General features: G+C 38.6%; 1 protein-coding gene across 20 annotated transcripts in view; it reads left to right on the forward strand.

The window, feature by feature from the left end:
• LOC115218076 (unconventional myosin-IXAa) overlaps positions 1 to 23,984 on the forward strand; it is a 446,542-nt gene that overhangs the window by 413,316 nt on the left and 9,242 nt on the right. For all 20 annotated transcript variants that reach the window (XM_036507998.1, XM_036508006.1, XM_036507996.1 and 17 more), the window contains 10 exons: positions 1,867 to 2,156; positions 3,962 to 4,078; positions 6,635 to 6,883; positions 7,995 to 8,100; positions 10,774 to 10,856; positions 11,674 to 11,866; positions 13,104 to 13,232; positions 13,854 to 13,959; positions 15,632 to 15,763; positions 23,194 to 23,329. In XM_036507998.1, the coding sequence (XP_036363891.1) occupies positions 1,867 to 2,156; positions 3,962 to 4,078; positions 6,635 to 6,883; positions 7,995 to 8,100; positions 10,774 to 10,856; positions 11,674 to 11,866; positions 13,104 to 13,232; positions 13,854 to 13,959; positions 15,632 to 15,763; positions 23,194 to 23,329 (1,541 nt within the window). The remainder of the gene's footprint in view (positions 1 to 1,866; positions 2,157 to 3,961; positions 4,079 to 6,634; positions 6,884 to 7,994; positions 8,101 to 10,773; positions 10,857 to 11,673; positions 11,867 to 13,103; positions 13,233 to 13,853; positions 13,960 to 15,631; positions 15,764 to 23,193; positions 23,330 to 23,984) is intronic.

Below are 23,984 nucleotides of genomic sequence, written 5' to 3' on the forward strand. Positions count from 1 at the left end.
TCTAGTCCTCCTCCTCCTCCTCCTCCAGCCTTCTTCCTCTTCCAGTCCCCTTCCTCAAGCCTTCTTCTCCTCCTCCAGTCCTCTCCGCCTCCAGCCTTCTTCCTCCTCCAGCCTTCTTCCTCCTCCAGTCCTCCGCCTCCAGCCTTCTTCCTCTTCCAGTCCCCTTCCTCAAGCCTTCTTCCTCCTCCAGTCCTCCGCCTCCAGCCTTCTTCCTCCTCCAGCCTTCTTCTTCCTCCTCCAGTCCTCCGCCTCCAGCCTTCTTCCTCTTCCAGTCCCCTTCCTCAAGCCTTCTTCCTCTCCAGTCCTCCGCCTCCAGCCTTCTTCCTCCTCAAGCCTTCTTCCTCCTCCAGCCTTCTCCTCCTCCAGTCCTCCGCCTCCAGCCTTCTTCCTCTTCCAGTCCCCTTCCTCAAGCCTTCTTCCTCCTCCTCCTCCTCCAGCCTCTTCCTCCTCCAGCCTTCTTCCTCTTCCAGTCCCCTTCCTCAAGCCTTCTTCTCCTCCTCCAGTCCTCCTCCTCAGCCTTCTTCCTCCTCCAGCCTTCTTCCTCCTCCAGTCCTCCTCCTCCAGCCTCTTCCTCCTCCAGTCCTCCTCCTCCTCCTCCAGTCCCCTTCCTCAAGCCTTCTTCCTCCTCCAGTCCTCCTCCTCCAGCCTTCTTCCTCCTCAAGCCTTCTTCCTCCTCCAGTCCTCCGCCTCCAGCCTTCTTCCTCTTCCAGTCCCCTTCCTCAAGCCTTCTTCCTCCTCCAGTCCTCCGCCTCCAGCCTTCTTCCTCTTCCAGTCCCCTTCCTCAAGCCTTCTTCCTCCTCCAGTCCTCCTCCTCCAGCCTTCTTCCTCCTCAAGCCTTCTTCCTCCTCCAGTCCTCCGCCTCCAGCCTTCTTCCTCTTCCAGTCCCCTTCCTCCAGCCTTCTTCCTCCTCCAGTCCTCCTCCTCCAGCCTTCTTCCTCCTCCAGTCCTCCTCCTCCAGCCTTCTTCCTCCTCCAGTCCTCCTCCTCCAGCCTTCTTCCTCCTCCAGTCCTCCTCCTCCAGCCTTCTTCCTCCTCCAGTCCTCCTCCTCCAGCCTTCTTCCCTCCTCTTCCTCCTCCAGTCCCCTCCTCCAGCCTTCTTCCTCCTCCAGTCCTCCTCCTCCAGCCTTCTTCCTCCTCCAGTCCTCCTCCTCCAGCCTTCTTCCTCTTCCGTCCTCCTCCTCCAGCCTTCTTCATGTGAGGATGAAGCTCATTTTCATCCATCACATGATATTACGGCAAGGTCATACCTGCACATGCATGCACATGCGTGCAACAGTCTTCTTTCAGTTCCTGCCTACCAAATCCATTCAGCGGGCATTGATCAGCTTGGGGCTGTAGTAGAAGACACTTGTCCAAGATGCCAGCAGGTGGGACTGAACCTGAGATCATGTGGTTGGGAAGCAAGCTTCTTAACCACAAACCCACCTGTGCCTAAATGAGGATGATGATGATGATAATTAACTTTATTTAATTTTGTAAGCTGCTTAATGAGCTTTATTGAATTTGTATTCTATTGTGTTTGGGGAGAGTCATTTTCTTTTTGTGCCTTATTATTATGTAACACACTCGCCGTTTTTCTTATTTTTATTGTCCTAAAACTATTGAAAAGGTTGCAAGGCGCAACAAAAATTTTAGGAAAATAAAAATAAGAAACAAAAAAGTGGAAATTTTACAGGTGAGTGTGTTATATTATAAGGCACAAAAAGAAAATGACTCTCCCCAGACACAACAGAATATGCTTCAACACACGAACTCATATAAAGAATCTTGCAAACCAAATCCAAAAATGAATTTGTTTTCTTTCACAAATATTTTTCATTGTTATTGCTGTTGTTGTTATCAGTGGTTTCGAATGGTCTATTTCCAGTTGGTGCCCCGACAAACCTGGAATATTCACCTACTTTCGGGCATGATGAAATTCTCCAAACCAGCAGCTATGGCATCCAAGTGCCCTGCGGTCCAGTTCTTATGGATGGACGCAGAGCAAGCTCCAATCGGAAGAAACCCCATCGACGTGGAATGCGTAGCAAGTCTGACATGAAGATGCCGCCCACAAACTGGAGTGTGGCAGGCACCTCCCAGTGGCAATATCCTGAAGAACTCATGGTCTCTGATATCCGGGAATTGCAGTTGCTTGATGAATTTATTTACAAAAAGGTATTTTCTTATTCTTTTATGTACCAGTTTCACGAATTAGACTGTGGCCATGCTAGAGCACTCCGTTAACCCTTTCGTAACCAACCCGGCTGAAACCAGCTCTGGCTCTGAGTACAAATGTCTTGTTTTCATAAGTATTGAATTAAAATCTTCCACCAAACCTTAGTCACAATTTAAGTTCCTAACACTAGCTTAACGATAACTAAGTTATTTTACTGAATTCTTTGTTATATTTAAAGTAATTGAAAGAAAAACTGAGTATCTCAAAATAAATACAGTAACGAAAGGGTTAAGGTGTTTTACTCAATCGTCACACCCCCAGAATTTATTACCGTTTGGTACTTATCTCATCAGTCTCTGTTTATTGGACAGCTAAGTCATTGCTTTTTGATATTGAAGGTATGACTGTGTGGTTAAAAGAGCTCATTTTCAACACAGTGACCGTCCAGTAAATCCACTCACAAGGAATTGGTCAGTCTGGGAGCTCCAGTAGAAGATACTTGCCCAAGGTGTTGCATAGTGGGACTGAACCCAAAACCATGTGGTTGGGAAACAAGCTTCTTAACCACGCAGCTATGCTTGCACTTATGTGACCTATATATATATATATATAATCACATGACCGACCAGGCTATCAGATGTTGCTACACATCGCTGGTCACAATGTGCTTTGCATTGTTTTAGCCTTCAAATGATGCCACCCCGCTGGCTAAGCGAGCAGGCCTACAGAAGAAAGAGTGAGAGAAAGTTGTGGTGAAAGACTACAGCAGGGATCGCCATCACCCCCTGCCAGAGCCTTGTGGAGCTTTAGGTGTTTTCGCTCAATAAGCACTCACAACGCACAGTCTGGGAATTGAAACTGTGATCCTACGACCGTGAGTCTGCTGCCCTAACCACTGGGCCATTGCGCCTCCACACACACATACATATATATACATACACACACACAGATTGGTTGTTTCTTTAACATCTGTTTTCCTATGCTAACATGGCCTGGAGAAGAATTGACAAGATTTTATGGCTGGGCGCTCTTCCTGTTGCCAACCCTTGCCTGTTTTTCAGGCAAAGGGTTTCTATGTTCTGCAAGTCTTTGATAGCTAAGAACAGGTGGTTATAATAATGCCAACAAGGAATGACAACATAGGCATCACTTTGCACAAACATGCAGAGAGGGACTCTGCATGTTAATTTACCAAATCTGTTTGATTTCCAACCCCTTCTCTGTATGCATGGAAGTATGTGTATATATGTGTATACACACACACACACAAATATATGTGTACACATGATAAGCTTAATATAATTTCCATCAACCAAATTTTCATCCACAAGTTTGCCAATCCAAGCTTACAACAGAAGGCACTTGCCCAAGGTGTTGTGCATTGATTGGGACTGTTCACAGAACCATGTTGTTGTGAAGCTAAGTTCTTAACCACTTGACTGTACACCAGTAATATAAGAAGCAAAAAAAAAATTATTAAAAGTAAAAAAAGACCCACTTTTTCTGTACTATGTGTTGTATTAAAATCTTGCACCTTGGTCTTGATCAGTCATGAGCAAACTTCAGCCCACAGGCCACATGCAGCCCAAAGGACTTTCCGAGTGATATTTCTAACAAAAAAATTACCTGGAATTTCCTTAGTAGTTTGGCCTACCTGATGATGAGCCATGTCTCATGTGGCCTGCTTCTTGGGAAAAAGTTGAAGCTGCTTAGTCTAGATTCTTCTGTTGTCCTTTCAGTAGCTCTGATGCCACTGAAGGAATGGTGAGTTTAATAACCATTTTCTGTCTCTTGTTACTTTCAGCTAATGAACCTCAGTCTGTACAACAGTCAACGAGATACTATCTGTGATGTAGTTTTTAAAAAATCTCTCAAAGAATTTCATCGAGACCTGACAGCTTGTTTGTCAATTGCAATGTTGGTAAGTGCCATTGTTTGTTGTTTTTGTTGTTTTTTTTTATATATATTTTCTAAAATTCTAAAAGTCAATCGTTACATCCAACTTCACCTGGAGGGTTTGTTTGTGGTATTCACCTAAGAATGCATGGTGTACTTCAGTATTTGATGATCTAACAAAACAACCATGTTAAGTTGGATATAAAGTGTTAAAATAATAATAATAATGAAATTATTGTATACAGTGCTCAGGTGCACCACAACTTGTCAAAAGTGCGTATAAAGCATATGCAGTAATGTACAAATGTCTGGAAAGTGAACAATGTATGAGTCAGATACATGCTTGTGTGTGTATGGAGGGGAGAAAATCAGGTGTAGTGTTGGCGAATCTCAGGAAGCATAGAAGTTTTGAAGGATGCAGTGCTCCAACGACTAACAACTGATGCTGGTAGTTTGTTCCATACTTCAGCAACTCTTAGCATGAAAAAAATGTTTCCGAAAGTCATGGGAGCTGTGCTGTTTTCTGACATTGTAAATATGTCCATGGGTGTTAGACAGATGGAATTTGAAAAGGTGCTCAGAGTTATTGTTTGTAAGATGGTTAATAATTTTATGGGTATCTGCCAAGTCAGCTGCCAGACATCGGAGTTTCAATGTATCCATGCCCAGGGAAGTAAGGCGTTCAGAATATGTGACAGTCTTGAACACCTCCATTTGACTGAAGGTAGACTAATCGATTACAATAAATAGGAACTAAGTGAACTTTCAGGTGAGATTAGTTGACGGTGTTAGTTCAACCATGTTAGTTTACTGTGTTAGTTTGATGTGAGATGGTTTAACTGTCAGTTGTTAAACAGTGAAAACTGAGTGTTGTACCTATGTTTGAGTAGTATGGAGTGCATTCTGTGTTGACATATATTTTAGATGACCACAACCAACCATTTATTTGTGTAATACCATTTTACACCAGGCGTGTATACCCACATCATAACATAAAGATTGCTTTTTGGTACTAATGCTGCTACGTTATTTTCTTTTTTTGTGTACTTTAATTTCAGTCTTTGAACTGTTCTTTTGCTGGCAGCAAGTCTTTATGGGTTTTAGTTAAATATAATTACTGGCACTTGTGCCAGTGTGCAGATGACACATAAAAAAAAAATTTCCGTGACCGTTGCCAGTGCTGCCTGACTGGCTCCCGTGCCGGTGACATGTAAAAAGCACCCATTACACTTTCAGAATGGTTGGCGTTAGGAAGAGCATCCAGCTGTAGAAACTCTGCCAGATCAAGTTTGGATCCTAGTGCAGCCATCTGGTTCGCTAATCCTCAGTCAAATCGTCCCACACATGCTAGCATGGAAAGCGGACGTTAAACGATGATGATGATGATGATGATAATTGCCTGCTTTTCTTACTTATATCAATGTTGTAAGGCAGCAGTTCCCAACCTTTTTCACACCACAGACTGGTTTCATTCAAGACAATTTTCCCATGGATTGGGTGGATCACCATATATAACAAAAAAAAAACAATAAAGTGTACAATATCTTATTTAATTATTACATATATAATACACATATAAAGGAAGAATATCCTGCAAAAATTTATTCTTTCTCTTTGGTCCAGTACCATGTGCTCCATGGCATGGTGACTGGGAGCCTTTGTTGTAAGAGACAAAATAACTAAGTTGGTTCACCTTCTTGTAAAGGGACGTAACTCAAACTAAATTCCTCAAGTTTTTCTCTTTTGTTATCCCTCACAGAGGTGTTTGTTATCTTCAGGTTGACCAAAGCCCTGAGTGAAATTTGGCAGATGGATGATCTGAATGGAACCCTCTTGTGTATATGATAAAGGTGATGATGACAATGGTAGCTCTGCTGCTGCTGTGCATGTGTGCAGTTGCTCTCTGGAAAACTTTACTCAAGGCTTTGATAAACCCAAGGCTATGATTGACTACATGTACCCAAGATGCTACCATCTTAAAAATAGAAGAAATACTGCATAATGTAGTCTTAGATATAAAGGGCAAAGACCCCCTTCGCTCATGAATGACCATGGGATTGCACCTAGGAAGTTCCCTTCTGAGGCACAAAACAGGGCAAGGTTGTTTATGGGAGATGAGCAATTACCCATGCATACCAGCCTCCCTTCTTTGTGCCGCCAAGGGAAAGGCAAAGGCCGATACAGCTTGGCCCTAGTGATGTAGAAACTAATTTCTACAGCTGAGTGAACTGGAGCAATGTGAAATAAAGTGTCTTGCTCAAGAACACAACATACAGCCCAGTCTGGGAATCGAACTCACTACCTCATGATTGTGAGCCTGGTGCTCTAACCACTGAGCAATGCACCTTCACTGTAGTCCTAGATATACTCTATCCCAATAACAGCATGCTGGTCAGCATTTTTGCTCACAGGTCAATTGGAGGAGGACAGACTTGAGGCTAAATATCCAACAACAATAACAAAAAATGTCCTTTGTAGTTTTGTAAAAGAAGTGAATACTTTTAATCATGTCTTTGCTTTTATTTTATTTCTTGATTTATCTATTTTTCTGTTTTTTCTTTTTTTATTTCTCCTATTTCAGAAAGACGTAGTGACCACTCAGTACAGGTACAGAGATTTAATGAACAATTTTGAACAGGTGTTACAAGCACAGGTGAAAAATGTAGGAACCAATGCTGCTTTCCCAGTGACAATGGGGGTCAATGCTTTCCGTGGCTTCTTAGATGAATTCATGAAGGAGAGTAAAGAAATCCGGCGAAAAGAAAAGAAGGAAGAGAGAAAAACTGAATCCAAATCTACGAAAAAAGAGCGCCAGAAGAAAGATATGTTGGTAAGCCACTGTACTAATTATTTATTATTTCTACTAATTATTACTGATTCAGTATTATTATTATTATTATTATTATTACTATTACTATTACTACTACTACTACTACTACTACTACTACTTATTATTATTATTTATTATTATTTATTATTGATAATAATAATAATAATGATAATATCCTTAAACAACCCTTATTCAGGGACCTTTTGAGCGGGATGGGCTACTCAACCTGAAGAAAATTCTAACTGGGCCCCACCTGCAAGGTCATGTGCTGTTTATCTTGATATGAGATCAACATGTCGCGCACATTTGGTTGTGATGCATGTGCCTGGTGTACCCTTATCAGACAAGTAGTCATGATGGGTATACTGGGCTTCGTATATTTTACCCCAGTGTCACTTTGATGGCATGATCTGCTCTCTCACTCAATGATAATAATAATAATAAGCTGGCAGAGTCGTTAGCATGCTGAGCAAAATGTTTAGCTGCATCTTGTCTGTCTTTATGTTCTGAGTTCAGATTCTGCTGAGGTTGGCTTTACCTTTCATCCTTTTGGGGTCGATAAAATAAGTACCAGTTGAAAACAGGTTGATTTAATCAACTTAGCCCTTCTCCTAAACCTTGTGCCAAAATGTGAAACCAATATTATTATTATTATTATCGAGTAAGAGAGCAGTGGTGAGAGACAAGCACAAACATAACCACACACACACTCTGTCACACACACACACACACACACACACACACACACAGATGTATATACACATGATGGGCTTCTTTCATTTTCCATCTTCCAAATTCGCTCACAAGGCTTTGGTCAGTCTGGGGTTATAGTAGAAGACACTTGCCCATGGTGCCATGCAGTGGGATTGAACCTAGAACTTGAACCCTTGTGGTTTGGAAGCAAACTTCTTACTACACAACCGTGCTTTCACCTGTTAAATTTTAAGGAAGGTATTCATAGTTTGCTGTGACTAAATGATTATTATTAACCATTATATTTTCTCTTCTTAAAATATATTTGGAAACAAAACACATTTGTCAGGTAAATTTTTTTTTTTTTTAAATTTGTTAATGTCAATGTATTTGCTTTATTTCTTCTTTGATACTGCAGGAGTATTTGGGACACAAATTCCTTACAGTTCAATTCAACATTCCAACTTTCTGTGAGCTATGTTCATCAATTATATGGATCATGGAAAAGGGTTTTGTATGTCAAGGTAAGTAGACACTTCCAAGGTATTCATCTTTCTGGCGACCTATTGAGTCAAGTATATCAACATCAAAATTAAAAATCAAATGGAAATTGTAGATGTGATACCTGTTTCGGTGGCACGTAAAAAACACCATCTGAACATGGCCAATGCCAGCGCTGCCTTGACTGGCTTCCGTGCTGGTGGCATGTAAAAAGAACCAATTAATTGTGGCCATTGCCAGCCTCCTTTGGCTCTTGTACCAGTGGCATGTAAAAAGCACCCACTACACTCACGGAGTGGTTGGCATTAGGAAGGGCATCCAGCTGTAGAAACACTGCCAGATCGGACTGGAGCCTGGTGCAGCCTCGTGGCTTCCCAGACCCCGGTCGAACCGTCCAACCCATGCTAGCAATGGAAAACGGATGTTAAATGATGATGATGATGATGATGGAAACAGGCAGAAGATCTCCATACAGCTGGTTCTCAGTAGTATGTGTTCTCTAATAAATGTTTAAGACTGCTCTTAGCATTTGGGTGTCAGTTACATCTAGCATGAAGTATCCTGGCTGTTGTACCATATAAAAACACTGAGTCTAGTGTTGCACAGGTAAAATTCCGCTTAAGGTTTAGTGCTCACATTGTTTTGGCTGTCTTAGTTTTTACATCCTTTTCAAAGGGACATTGCTGATGAGCTAAACAAGAGCTGGCATATGACTTACAGCTGTGGATGCCAGAGCATGGCTGTACTCGAACAGGTCATTTGAACACAACATATGTAGATCCGCTCACTAAATGCCTCCCTCAAGATCTCCCTCAATTAATGCAGGACTATGATGGATGGCATGTATGCATAGAAAATGTTCAAGCAAGCTTGATCTGACGTTGAAGATTCTTTACATTGTTCACTGGTTTCTGAAATTAGACTGTGACCGAGCTTGAGTATTACTTACAAGTATTTTGGCCATGAGGAATTGGGCTGCTGCTGCAGCCTCTTGATATGGCAACCTTCTTTAATTTCACAATGCTGCCACTGCTTACAGTAGCCCCATTTTTTTTATCAACCCCCAAAAGGATGAAAGGCAAAATTGAACTAGATGAAATGTCACTAAGTATTTTGTCTGATGTCATAACAATTCTGCCAGCTTACTGTCCTAATAATCCTTTCTAGGCCTGAAATTTTGGGGATGTGGGCTAGTTGATTACATTAACCCCAGTATTTCACTGGTACTTAATTTATCAACCCCAAAAGGATGACAGGCAAAACCGACTTCGGCGGAATTTGAATTCAGAACATAAAGACGGATGAAATACTCTAAGCATCTTGCCTGGTATGCTAACAATTCTACCAGCTCATTGCTTTTACTGCTTCAATAATTACAATTGTTGAGGCAGTGAGCTGGCAGAGATGTTAGCACGCCGGGCGAAATGCATAACGGTATTTTGTCTACCGTTACGTTCTGAGTTCAAATTCCGCCGAGGTTGACTTTGCCTTTCATCCTTTCAGGGTCGATAAATTAAGTACCAGTGATGCACTGGGGTCGATGTAATCGACTTAATCCATTTGTCTGTCCTTGTTTGTTCTCTCTGTGTTTAGCCCCTTGTGGGTAGTAAAGAAATAAGTATTTCGTCTGCCGTTATGTTCTGAGTTCAAATTCTGCCCAGATCGACTTTGCTTTTCAACTTTTTGGGGTCGATAAATTAAGTACCAGTTGTGTACTGGGGTCAAACTAATCAGTTGGCTCCCCTCCTCAAAAATTTTGGGCCTTGTGCCTAGAGTAGAAAAGAATAGTTACAATTGTTTTTCAAATTTTTGTTACAAGGCCATCAATTTTTGGATGATGGGTTAGTTGATTAAATCAACCCCAGTGCTCAAATGATACTTACTTTATTGGATAGAAGATTAGCAGAATCATTTGAGTGTGGGATCAGATGTCTTGCAGTATTTTTTCCAGAACCTTACATTCTGAGTTCAAATACCACTGAAACCAACTTTGCTTTTAATCCTTCTGAGATCGATAAAATAAAGGAACAATCAACTACTGGGGTCAATATAATTGACGAAGCCCCGCATCTCAAAATTGCTGGCCTTGTACCTAAATGAGAAGCAATCATTAAGAGTAGTAGTAGATTGGCTGAATCATTAGAGTGTCAGACAAAATGCCTTATGATATTTCTTTTGGTTCTTTACATCCAGAGTTCAAATCTTGCTGAGGTCAATTTTGCTTTTCGTCCCTCTGGAGATGATAAAATAAAGTACCATTTAAGTACTGAGCTTGGTGGTATTGACTGACACCTCACCACAAAATTGCTGGCCTTGTGTTTAAATCAGAAACCATTATTCAGATTAGTATTATTATTGTTGTTGTTACTGTTGTCATTACATATTATTATTATTTTTAGTATTCTGTATACCATACTTAATGCAGACATACTGTTGGAAGCTGTGAAACTGCAGTATCTATCTGGAGATAGCATCTTGTTCAGACATATAGTGTTAAAAAACTCAGAAATGTATCAGCAGGAGATGAAACATATCTAGTAGTGATGCTGTGTTTTTTAGCACTATAAATCTATACGAGGTGCTTTCTCAACAACTCTGTATTTGCATTTAGTATGATATACACAATGCTCTTTTGATCTAATACTGCTTCCATCGCTAATAACGAATATTTTTTTGTTTGTTTTTTTCTTTTTCAGTTTGTAAATATACATGTCACAAAAAATGTTGTTTTAGATCGACAACTTCTTGTAAAGGTATTCCGACTCCCCGGGCCAATGATGTAAGTTTTCTTGTCTTTCTGTCAGTCTTTCGTACTTAGTTTCTTAATTTATTTTTGTTTTATGGAAATAAATAGATTTGTTTTGGTTATATTTGTTTAATATGAACATTCCATTTTGATGGAAAAATTACTTTTCATGCACACATACACAGACACACACTTATGAATATATGCACATGTGCCTACACATGTATATATATATACACACAGTCACACACATACACACCCTTATACATATATACACACACTGAGGTGCACACTTATATATAAATATACTTACATACACACACACATTGATATATATATATATATATATATATATATATAAAATATATATATAAAATATATATATAAAATATATATAATTTTTACTAAATGCATTGTATTGACAATTATTTAATTATTTATTTAATTAACTAAACAATATAGATTTACTTTTAGTAATGAAGCAGAAACATATGTCGGAAAATTATTTATTTATATGGATAAATAAATAAAGGATTATTATTAGATAGACAAAGAACATGCTGTCTCCTTAACTTCTTGGAGATTTTAGGTTTAATTATATTAATGTGTCCATCTGTTCTAATTTAATTAAATTAAATTCTATGTCTTTGTGCAGCTGAGGATTGCTCTGCATTTTAAATTGATGTAAGGATTGCATTGTTCAATTAAATGGAGTTGCATGAAACGATCGTACCTCTGGATATCCTTGTTGCTTATTTTGATATATATATTTATAGATAGATATATGCTAGAATTATGCTTACCAAATATTTACTGTTGGAATGATTCTTTCCCTTGTCTATTTTCACAGGGTTCAGTTGGAAACAACCAAGTGTTTGGCTTTCCTCTTGAGTCTTTGATAACTGATGGAGAAAATGTGCCTTTGGTCGCTGAAAAGTTAATCTCAGCTATAGAACTACACGGTCTTTATACAGTTGGCTTATACCGAAAATGTGGTGCCGCTGCCAAAGTGAAGCAGTTGAAGAATGCAGTAGATGAAGAAGGTGAGTAGCCTTTACAGAAAGGAACGGACAGGGATGGCTCCTTTTTTGTTTTTTCTTTTTTAAAATTATTATTGTTATTATTTTTAGAAAAGTGCTTATGGCGTATTAATTACAACTGAAATCCATCTGAAGTCAGCTTTACCGTTAATCCTTTTGGTGTTTAATAAAATAAAATACTGGTTGAGTATTAGGGTCTATTTAATCAAATCAGTGTACTCTCTTTATCCTCATCACTTGTGCCTATTGTAGAAAGAATTATTATTATTGTTATTATTGTTATTATTATTATTATTATTATTATTATTATTATTATATTATTATTATTATTGCCTCTGCCTTAGCAAAGGTGCCGGTACTGCTTTCAATTGTGTTTGTTCGTCCGTGGACAAGATATCTCAAGAACCACTGGATAGATTCGGATGAAACTTTCAGGGATGTTTGGCCTCGTGACTGACAAGCACTGATTAGATTTTGGGATCGATTCAATTCCAGACAAGGATTCTGGATTATTTTTCCCGTTTTTTTTACTTAATTTCTGAGAGCAGTCGGGTTCACTTTTAGTATTCTCGTTTGTGAGAGCAGTTGAGTTTATTTCAGATATTCTCATTAAAAAATCATCTCCGACTAATCATTGAAAGGACATTGGTGTTACCTTGGCAGAGGTTTGCAATCTCTGAGTGCTCTTGTTGTTGTTATTATTATTATTATTATTATTATTATTATTATTATTATTATTATTATTATTATTATTATTGCCTCTGCCTTAGCAAAGGTGCCGGTACTGCTTTCAATTGTGTTTGTTCGTCCGTGGACAAGATATCTCAAGAACCACTGGATAGATTCGGATGAAACTTTCAGGGATGTTTGGCCTCGTGACTGACAAGCACTGATTAGATTTTGGGATCGATTCAATTCCAGACAAGGATTCTGGATTATTTTTCCCGTTTTTTTTACTTAATTTCTGAGAGCAGTCGGGTTCACTTTTAGTATTCTCGTTTGTGAGAGCAGTTGAGTTTATTTCAGATATTCTCATTTAAAAAATCATCTCCGACTAATCATTGAAAGGACATTGGTGTTACCTTGGCAGAGGTTTGCAATCTCTGAGTGCTCTTGTTGTTGTTATTATTATTATTATTATTATTATTATTATTATTATTATTATTATTATCATTATTAAGACATTGATCTGGCAGAGTTGTTAGTGTACGCCATTTAATTGGTTCCATTCTTCTTCCAGGTATTGAAAATGTAGACTTAGATGAATATCCAATTCACGTACTCACCACGACGTTGAAGTGTTTCTTCCGCGAGCTTCCAGAACCCCTTTTAACATACGATCTTTATGATGATTTCATTCAAGCCTCAGGTAATTGATTCGCAAATAGACAAACTCTATCTATCTATCTATCTATCTATTCATCTATCCATCCATCCATCCATACATACATACATAGTTAATCCGAACATGAAAACACAACAACACGAGGACATGGAATAAGTATAGTGTTATTGGACGCTCAGGAAAGGAAAGAAAGAAGGAGGATTTAATGTTTTGAGCGGAGTTCTTTGTCGGAAACATAGGAAAAGGAAAGATCTAAGGAAGGAAAGACGGAGAAAGAAAATCGCCAACGATACACACGCGATCACATATTGAATGGTCACATACATACATACATACAAGAAAAAAAACTCAATGCTGCTTGGCTCTTTTTAGTTTACACCTGTGTTCAGAGTTCAAATTTCACTTAGTTTCTCATTACCTTTTATCCACTCTACTCTAAAGTAGTACTGGATGCCACTTCTTTCAATCATACACTCTTCCACCTTAACGACCAATCATCAATTTAAGACATTTATTATCTATTCAAAAATGTACATTTACTAAAATTTCGACATTTTCTGTTAGTATGTCTGCTTGTCTGTGTACCTCTTTCTCTGTCTCACTCTCTCTCTCCCCCCTAACACTATCTCATGTTATTCTCTTCAGAAATCAAAGAGTCGGTAGAGGCCATCCAAGCTTTGTATGCAGTTACAGAACGTCTTCCCAAATCTAACTACCATTTATTTGAACGTCTCATATTCCATCTTGCCCGGTAAGGAAAGAATGGTTTATTTCACTTCCATTTGATTCTAAAGCAACATCTGTGTCTGTACCAAGTGTGTGTGTGTGTGTGTGTGTGTGTAAGATAGGTATGTATCATGTGTACGCATATTCTATGTTTTATATGTCTGTATTAATATATGCATTACTATGTATGCATACAGCAGGTCCATTCATATGTTCATATGTACCAGGTATGCATATACAAGGTGTGCATATACATACTCTATATGGAAGTCCTGAATATGACTTTAAACTGCATCAAGTAAAAAATCCTTAAATCCTTAAAAATGTTTCAGCTGCGGCCATGCTGGGGCACCCCTGGTTCGGAAGTTCCAGAATTTTGAGGAGTATGCTACCACTTCTTAGCTACTATTATCCTCAAGTTCACACTGACCCAGAGCAATAGCACCTATCAAGGTCTCAGCAACGGGTTAATTGGCATATTATCTCTTGCTTGCCTATGTGGGTGAAGACTGGATCTAGCGGGCTCTGTGGAAAGAAACCATCATAGCTCAGGGGAACAGAAGGTGGCTGCAGCAATGCATTGTGGGGTGCAGAGAGCAAAATGTGACATTTAAGACATCTTGGTCATCCACTGGACTCATCTTAATTCCAGTCATCTTCACCTGGTCTTGGGACTGAATTGAAGGTGGTCACATTCGAAAGAGGGAGGCTGCAAGTCATCAGTCAGGACTAGCTGACCAGATGCTCCTTCAGGATGACTATATGGTCCCTGTTGCTCCAATGGATGAAAATGATAACCATATACGTGTATGCATAAAGTGTATATATTTTTAGATTTGTGTGTATATCTCAGGTGTGTATATCCCAGCAAATATACACGAGGTGTGTATGTAATATGTACGTGTATTTATTTTTAGATTTGTGTGTATGCCTCAGGTGTGTATATCCCAGCAAATATACACACCAGATGTGTATGTAATATGTACGTGTCAGGTATCTGTGTGTGACGTATCAATGTACCAGGTGTATATGTACCTGATAAGCATGTGGCCTGGTGGCTACAAACGCATGGGGCATGTACCACATGTTAGTGTATCAAGTGTGCTATGAACCGAGTTGGTGAAAGTAAGTACCAAATATTTTCCAGGTACACTTTCCCTACATTGTATCAGTTTCCAACAACTAAACCAGACATGGTCAAGCTTTTTCGAGAAGTGAGCCCCTTGAAACTTGGATCATCATTAGTCAAGCGAAACTACTAAAAACCAAAAAAAAAAATGAAGGCAATTTTTTATTAGACATGCCATTTTGAAAGTCTTTGCAAGCTACAGTTTACTCACGACAATACTAAACCCTCATCAATTGAATCCACTCTGATGTCGGTAGTTACCATCGAGTGAGTGGTAGAGGTTACAGTTGTAAGTAGTTATTGTAGAATAGTAGAGTTTACTGCTGTAAATAGATACCACAGAGCAGCAGAAATTGCTGGTGCAAGTGGTGGGAGCACTATAAAATTGGTGATTTGTTAAACTGTAAATATTTTTCCTTTGTTAGACTGGCACCTTTTCCAAAAGGGTGGCATAAAAATGATTTTCTCATCTGTGTGGTTTTAAAAAAGTAATTATCATTTTTCGGGAAATATTGAATGAAATTTAATTAATATTTTGTTCTTCACATTTTTTTTTTTTCCAAAAAAGTGTGGCCCAACATGAAGACAGTAACAAGATGTCTGCCAATGGATTGGCAATCATTTTCGTTCCCTGTCTTCTGCGAACCAACAAGAAAATGCAAGCACAAGAATCTCTCCAGCAAGTGCCCAAACAATCTCAGTAAGTTCTGAAAAGTCTTCTTGTAGCAATCTGAATTCTCTACAGTTTTTACTTCACGTTTCATCTTCTCATCTCACATACAAAACTTTTTGTTGTTTGTTTGTTAGTTTGCTTTTTTGTTTTTTTTTTGCCTTCTTTTATTGTGTTGTTATTGTTGCTTAGCCCCTGGATCAGCTGTGACACAGTAGACCTGTGATCAAAGGTGTTCTTACCATGGCTGTTATTATTGTCTTAGTGTATCAAGGACTACTATTGTCTGATGTGTTGTTCACTCCCCATTTTCTAAGGTGCTAATCTGTGGTTTTCTCCTTTCTTTCTTTTCTTTTCTTTCTTTCTTTCTTTCTTTCTTTCTTTCTTTCTTCTTTCTTCTTCTTCTTCTTCTTCTTCTTCTTCTTCTTCTTCTTCTTCTTCTTCTTCTTCTTCTTCTTCATCACCATCATCATCATTTAATATCCACTTTTTCATGCTTGCTTGGATCAGGTGAAGTTTAATGAGGAAGATTACCTTCAGCCAGATTCCCTTTCTTGTCACTAAACCTCACCTGTTTCCAAGCCAGATGACATTCCCCCCAGTGCCAGACAATGCTTCCCACAGAATACGTGAAACAGTATTGCTTGCATGTCAGTGGCACTCATTAACAACCATCACATGATGTCTAGATGAGGGCACGCATGTATGCGTGCACACACAATTGAAAGAATTCTTCTTCTTCTTCTTCTTCTTCTTCTCCCCCTCCTCTCCACCTCCTTCCTCCTTGCTCTTCATCCTTATGCTGATAAATTAAGTGCCTGTGAAACACTGGGGTCAATGTAATCAACATTTCCCCTCCCCATAAATGGCTGCCCTTGTGGCAAAATTTGAAACCATTATTATTATTATTATTATTAAGGTGGTGATGTGGCAGATTCATTAGCACGCTGGGCGAAATGCTTAGAGTTATTTTGTCACTACGTCCCAAGTTCAAATTCCGCCAAAGTCAACTTTGCCCTTCGTCTTTTGGGGCTGATAAATTAAGTACCAGTTACGCACCGGGGTCGATGTAATCGACTAGCCTCCTCGCCCCCCACAAATTTCAGGCCTTGTAGAAGAATTATGATTATTATTATTATTGTTATTATTTTGTTAAATTTGGAATTTAAAAGATATTGTATCAAAAATTGTCTAATAATGAAAAAGTGTGTTCTGTGAATAATGCAGGATTTTGACTGGGCAGATCAGTTCTATTTTTTGTTGCTTTTTTTCTGTCTTTGTTTTTTCTTTTCGTCTTTTTTGTTTGTTTTTGTTTTTCTTTGAGTAGGTATTGTAGCCAACCACAAGGGGCAGATTTTTCTAATGTAGCCAACAATTTAAGGTGGCATTTCCAAACGTGAGCGATCTCTTTTTGTCTGCGGAATAACTTTTGGACATGTTTCAGCTAACCTCCTTATTTCTATCTAAAAAAAAAAAGAAAAATTAAAAAATTAAAAAAAAGTAAAAGAAAAATGCTGTGTGAAGTTCCAAAACCTTTTCTACCCATTTCTCATCGTTCTTAATATCATAGTTGTAGTTTATATAATTTTACTCATTTATTTTTAATATCTTTTTCTCTGTTTATGAGATGCAGTTGTTTTCTTGTTGTTCCATTTTTTCCTTCCAAATATTTTCAATTGCATTATGTTCTATAAAATCCCTGGTTTGTATTTGTCTCTATTTTCTGTTTTCTTTCTGGCCAACCATTCTGAAATTCTTTTACATGAAGATCAAATAAATAGTACCTTAAGTATTAACAAGTACCCCTTGTCTGGGTAACATTACTCAGTCGTACTTTCCTACTCTAGGCACAAGGCCTGAAATTTTTTGGTGGGGCAGGGCAGTTGATTAGATCAACTCCAGTACACAACTGGTACTTAATTTATTGACCCCCAAAGGATGAAATGTGAAGTTGACCTCAGCGGAATTTGAACTCAGAACGTAAAGATAGACGAAATACCGCTAAACACTTTGCCCGGTGTGCTAACGTTTCTTATCTCTTTACTACCCACAAGGGGCTAAACACAGATGGGACAAACAAGGACAGACAAAGGGATTAAGTCGATTACATCGACCCCCAGTGCGTAACTGGTACTTAATCTATCAACCCCGAAAGGATGAGAGGTGAAGTCGACCTTGGCAGAATTTGAACTCAGAATGTAACGGCAGACGAAATACCGCTAAGCATTTCGCCCGGCATGCTAACGTTTCTGCCAGCTGTCTGCCTTCGAGTCAGTCATATATTCTTTTCTACTCTAGGCACAAAGCCTGAAATTTTTGGGGAGAGGGCCAGTTGATTAGATCAACCCCAGTACACAACTGGTACTTAATTTATTGACCCCAAAAGGATGAAAGGCAAAGTCGACCTCAGTGGAATTTGAACTCAGAATGTAAAGACAAGATGAAATACCGCTAAGCATTTTGCCCGGCGTGCTAATCATTCTGCCAGCTCATTGCCTTCAACTCAGTCATATATTTGCACAATCAAAGACATTACCCATCATGTCGTTTTTAGGGCTGTTTTGGACTGGATTATCTAATGTGTTCTTTGTATTATATTAAGATAGAAAGGGCTACAGATTTGACTGTTTTTGTTGTTGGTGTTGTTTAGTACCAGGTCAACCTTGATCCAGTAGACACGTGGTCAAAGACATTCCAGCCATGAACATCCTATCTTCTTTAAGGATATCTTGGACTACATTATCTAATGTGTCCTCTCTTTGTTGTTGTTGTTGTTTTTTAATAGATGGTATGGTGTGATTTAAGGGAAATTTGGCTGCTATTTCTTGCAGGTCTGGTGACCATTAAGAAGTTACCCTAGTAGCTTGGTGAATACTAGCAACACACACGAGAGAAAAAATCTATAAGGGACATAACTCTAGATTTCCTTTTGCTTAACACGAAAATTCCATCAAATTTTCATCCTTATTTCATTTTTATCATTTTCCCCTCTTCATCATCCCTTTATAAATTCATCTTTTGTATATGATATTATGCAACTTGTTGTGGTTGTTATTGATGTAGTCTCTTTATATTAATTAGTTAATTTGTTTTGCATGATAGTGTTAATTAACTCAGCATGGTCAAATGGGGTAAAGGAATTATGAGGGGCTTGTGTTCAATCTTACCAGATGGCAAGTTCTGATTTCTGCAGAGTTTAGTTCTTGAGTCGGACAGAAGTGGAGTTCTGTTCTGTGTAGACCTTAGTTCTGGAATGGAGTTCAATTCTTTGTAGACTTGCATGCAGCATGGCAATAAACAGCAGTACTGCATGTGTTTAGAAACCAAATTTCACTCTAGAAATTGTTGTTAAGCCTCAGACCAGCCCCTGCTGATTGACCAGCCCCTGCTGATTGACCAGCCCCTGCTGATTGGCCAGCCCCTGCTGATTGACCAGCCCCTGCTGATTGGCCAGCTCCTGCTGATTGACCAGCCCCTGCTGATTGGCCAGCTCCTGCTGATTGACCAGCCCCTGCTGATTGGCCAGCCCTTGCTGATTGACCAGCCCCTGCTGATTGGCCAGCCCCTGCTGATTGACCAGCCAGCCTTATGATCAAAGATTTGGCTACTATTTCTTACAGGTGAAGCAACGACAGAGAGGTTCCCTTGCTTTCCCGGAACCCCCAGTGAATACTATTGATACACAGGAGTGAAATCAAATGAGGCTGTACAATTCAAATGCAGACAGTGTATCATAATTAGTAGTAGTGGTAGTAGTGGCATTGATGGTGATGGTGATGGTAGTGGTAGCAGTAGCACCACCAATAGTTGTAGTAGTTGATGCAACAATGATAGTAGCAGTAGTATTAGCAGTAGTATTAGCGATTGTTCATGCTGTGGTAGTGATGAAGGTAGAAATAGTGCTACAACCAGTAATAGCTGTAGTTGGAGGAGAAGGAAGAGGAGTTGTAGCAGCAGTAGTAGTGATATTTACTTCCCTGCCTGCCAAAAACAGACACAGAAGTGTGATGTAGGCTCCAGCCTGGCGGCTCCTGTTAAACGGCGACAACAACAACTTTGCAAATGTTTTATATATTTTCTTACATTTTTTTGACTGTTTTTTTTCCCTGTGTTCTTACTTGTTTCAGTCATTGGACTGTGGCCATACTGGAGCACCACCTCAAAGGGTTTTTAATCAAACAAACCGATCCCAGTAATTATTTTTTAAGCCTGGTTCTTACTCTATTGGTCTCTTTTGCCAAACACTGCTTAAGTTACTAGGACATAAACAAACAAACATAAGCTATCAAGCAGTCATGGGGGTGGGGGACAAGCACAAACACATACACATGTACACACACACATACGTATTGAAGTAATCAATGTAATAAAAGCTGTATATTGACATAATTACTGGTATGGGATTGGTAGAATTTTTAGTGTTAGTGTAGTCCCCCCCCCCACTTTTATTAAAATTCTGAATTGTAAACCTGTCAACATGAAATTTTCTTTTCACCCTTTCAGGGCCAATCAAAGAGAGTCCTAATCTGGTATGGGGGTTGATGATATTGGCTAACTCCCTTCCTTCAAAATTGTTGGCATTATGACTAAATTAGAAACCTTTGTTATTGGAATCATTAGACTCTGGTAGAATCTGGTAGAATCATTAACTTTAAAGGCAGTGAGTTGGTGGAATCATTAGACTCTGGTAGAATCTGGTGGAATCATTAGAATCATTAACTTAAAAAGCAGTGAGCTGGTGGAATCATTACCATGTTGGACTAACACTAAATAGCATTTCTTCTAGCTTTATGTCCTGGGTTCAAATTCTGCTGAGGTCAACTTTGCCTTTTGTACTTTTGATGTTGATAAAATACATTGACTCCAGTAAATTACTGGTTCATTGTAATTAACTTGCCCCTCCTTGCATATTTGCTGACCTTGTGCCAAAAATTACAAAGGCAGCTAGCTGGCAGAATTGCCAGCATACTAGGCAAAATGCTAAGTAACATTTCTTCCAGCTATCCATTCTGAGTTCAAATTCCATCAACATTAACCGATTCCTTTTATTCTTTCAAGTGTTGATAAAATAAGTACCAGTTGAGTACTGGGGTTGGTGTAGTCACCTAGCACCTTCCCATTAAATTTCAGGCCTTCTCTTCTGCCTATAACAGAAAAAATTATTATGATTTTGCTAAAAATTTGTTCACAGTTCTGTTTTGTTTTTCTACAAGGAACACACCAAGTATTCAAGGTTTTAGCCATATGATCCAAAACACTTGTGCATTTCATAGTCACTGACTTACTTAAGTCCTTTGCTCCCTAAGGGATCTCCATTGGCAACTTTGCTCCCCTGTTTTCAACTCTGGGCTGTCTTTTCTGCTTCCTCTTTCGAATCTTGTTAGTTTTGAATTGTCCTCAATGCTTTTGTAACTTTGGTTTTTTTTCCTTGGTTGGACTATTGGGCCTATGCAAACCCATTTTTGCTTCTGGGAAGAAGTGGTCTATATGAATCTGGCCTCTATTTTTTGACCCGTCCAGCATAAGAGGCCCTACCAACAGCTTGTGCTGTACGGGCATAACTCCTTGGGTCATTTAACTCCTAACATTTAAACCAGCCATATCTGGCTCTCAAATATCCTACTTACTCTGTGTTCAAATCAGCCAGGCCCAACCTCTCACCTTACAATCTCTCTTTTAAATCAAATAATCGTCCATTAAAATCTTGAGGCTATAAGATAACACATGATTAATTCAAAACCAGTGTGAATAAATAAGTGTTACATTTGAGTAATCTGAGTTCTAAAGAGTTAAGCATACAAGCTATCACGCTGTTGCAAGGACTGGACTTTGTGGTGTTGTTAGTCAATAGCTATTGATTATTTGTTCCACTATATTCTATGGTCCGTTAAGGCAGCGAGCTGGCAGAGTCATTAGCACCCCGGGCAAAATGCTTAGTAGTATTTCGTCTGCCACTACGTTCTGAGTTCAAATTCCGCCGAGGTCGACTTTGCCTTTCATCCTTTCAGGGTCGATAAATAAAGTACCAGTTTCGCCTTGAGGTCGATGTAATCGACTTAATCCCTTTGTCTGTCCTTCTTTGTCCTCTCTGTGTTTAGCCCCTTGTGGGCAGTAAATAGATATATATTCTATGGTCTGTTATCTTTTGTTGTTAATGATTCCAGTTACCTTGGTCTTTTTTTCCTCCATGTTATTATTTTTGCATGTATAGTATAGCGTTGTTGATGTTGTTGTTGTTGAATGGTATTTTCCCATGGTGCATCATGTCTTGATATCATTGATTATTATCACTGCATTTTGTTGTAAGAGAGAGGAGTGTAGAAATAGATTTTTTTTTTGTTCCTTCTTGAGCCATGCCTGGCTCATAAGGGCCAGTTTCCCGGTTTCTTAGCATATAGGTTCCCCACCTGGATGGGACGCCGGTCCGTCACAGGTGAGCTGCAAGATGCAGGAGGAAAGAGTGAGAGAAAGTTGTGGCGAAAGAGTCAGCAGAAGTTCACCATTACCTTCTGCCGAAGCCACGTGGAGCTTAGGTGTTGTCGCTCATAAACACACACGTCACCCGGTCTGAGATTCGAACCCACAATCCCTCGACTGCGGGTCCGCTGCTCTAACCACTAGGCCATGTGTCTCCAGGAGAAATAGGAAGTAGGAGATGGGCAACTTAATATTTTGAAAAACTCTCTCACACCCTCTGCTGTTCCTGCTTCTCATTCAAATCGTTAACACATTGCATTCATTCAGCAACTGTAGTAATTAAAGAACAATTAATTACATGAGCTACAAATTTTACAGATCTCTCCATAAGCCAAACAGTGTTGCTATCGTTTTTTTTTTCCCCCCATCATACAAGTTGACTTAGTATATAGTATAAACATTCAGTTTAAATATTCAGACATCATTCCTGTCTTTCCAAATCCTGTTGTATTTCACATGAAATTTTTCGGTCCTCCAAAGTTGTTTTCGTGTTTAAGTCAACCTATATTTTTTGGCCGTAAATTTTGGTTTGAAAAATTTGTGTGCTAGAAGGCATAGTGTGTGCAACCAATACTGTACTTCACTACTGCCATGCAGTGGGACTGAACCTGAAATCACATGGTTGCAAAGCAAACTTCTTAACCACACAACCATTCCTGCATTGATACTGTTATGAATTTATAGATTTACTGTATTTTAACATGTATAAGGAACCCTTTTTTATCAAAAATTAGGTTTAAGAAATATGGGAGTTTCTTATATATGGATAGTATTATAATTCCTTACAAAACCTTTTTTTCCAAATTTTAAGCCCCCCAAATTAGGGGATTCCTTATACATGTTAAAATATGGTGATTTTTCTGGTTTGTAAAGCATTTGTATTTGGATGTACATTTTCATGATGGCAATATTTACAAATAAACAATGGTGAGCAAAATGTCATATTTTCTAAAAACACTTTTCTTCTTCCTTCCCATTTACAGATGTATAGAAAGCATAATTTCTGAACAGCTGCGGAAATTAAAGGCCACGCTAGCCGATATCAGCACCTTGAACACTGCTCAAGCCACTGCCAACGACCGATTAATTTATGTTAGAGCAAGTATTAAGAGCCCCAAGGTGAGTATTTTTGGACAACCTGATTTATGTATAAGTCTCTTCTTGAAATATTTCAACTTTTTTATGCCAGACAATGTACTTTCATGTACATTTTTTTTTTCATTTTATCATTCTTCCCTGTTTGTTTCAGTCATTTGACTATGGCCATGCTGGGGCACCACCTTGAAGGGCTTTAGTTGAACAAATCGACCCCAGTAGTTATTTTTTAATTCTAATATTTGTAGCTTGTACTAACATCATGTATATTACTTAACATTAAGGTTTTTAATATAAATTACTTAATGTGTATAAGATTTTATTTAGATGTTTATTAAATAAATAAATTAATTAATAATTTAATTTAATGCATATAGTTTAAATTATAGTATTTAGTTTTCACTTAATGTATATTTTGTATCATATATATATATAATAAATATTAGGGAATAAATCCAAACATACAGGGAAAAATCAGATTTAGGATTGAATCCAATTTTATAGTAAAATATTATATTATATTAAATTAGAGACAAAACCACTATTAGGCAAATCAAACATGAAAAACTTAATCCAATACATAATATTATTTAATTTATATTATTTAAATATATAACAAAATTATTAAAAATATATATAATATTATATATATATATATATATATATTATATATATATAT

This window comes from Octopus sinensis, linkage group LG12 (genome assembly GCF_006345805.1).
Source record: "Octopus sinensis linkage group LG12, ASM634580v1, whole genome shotgun sequence".
Lineage (NCBI taxonomy): Eukaryota > Metazoa > Mollusca > Cephalopoda > Octopoda > Octopodidae > Octopus > Octopus sinensis.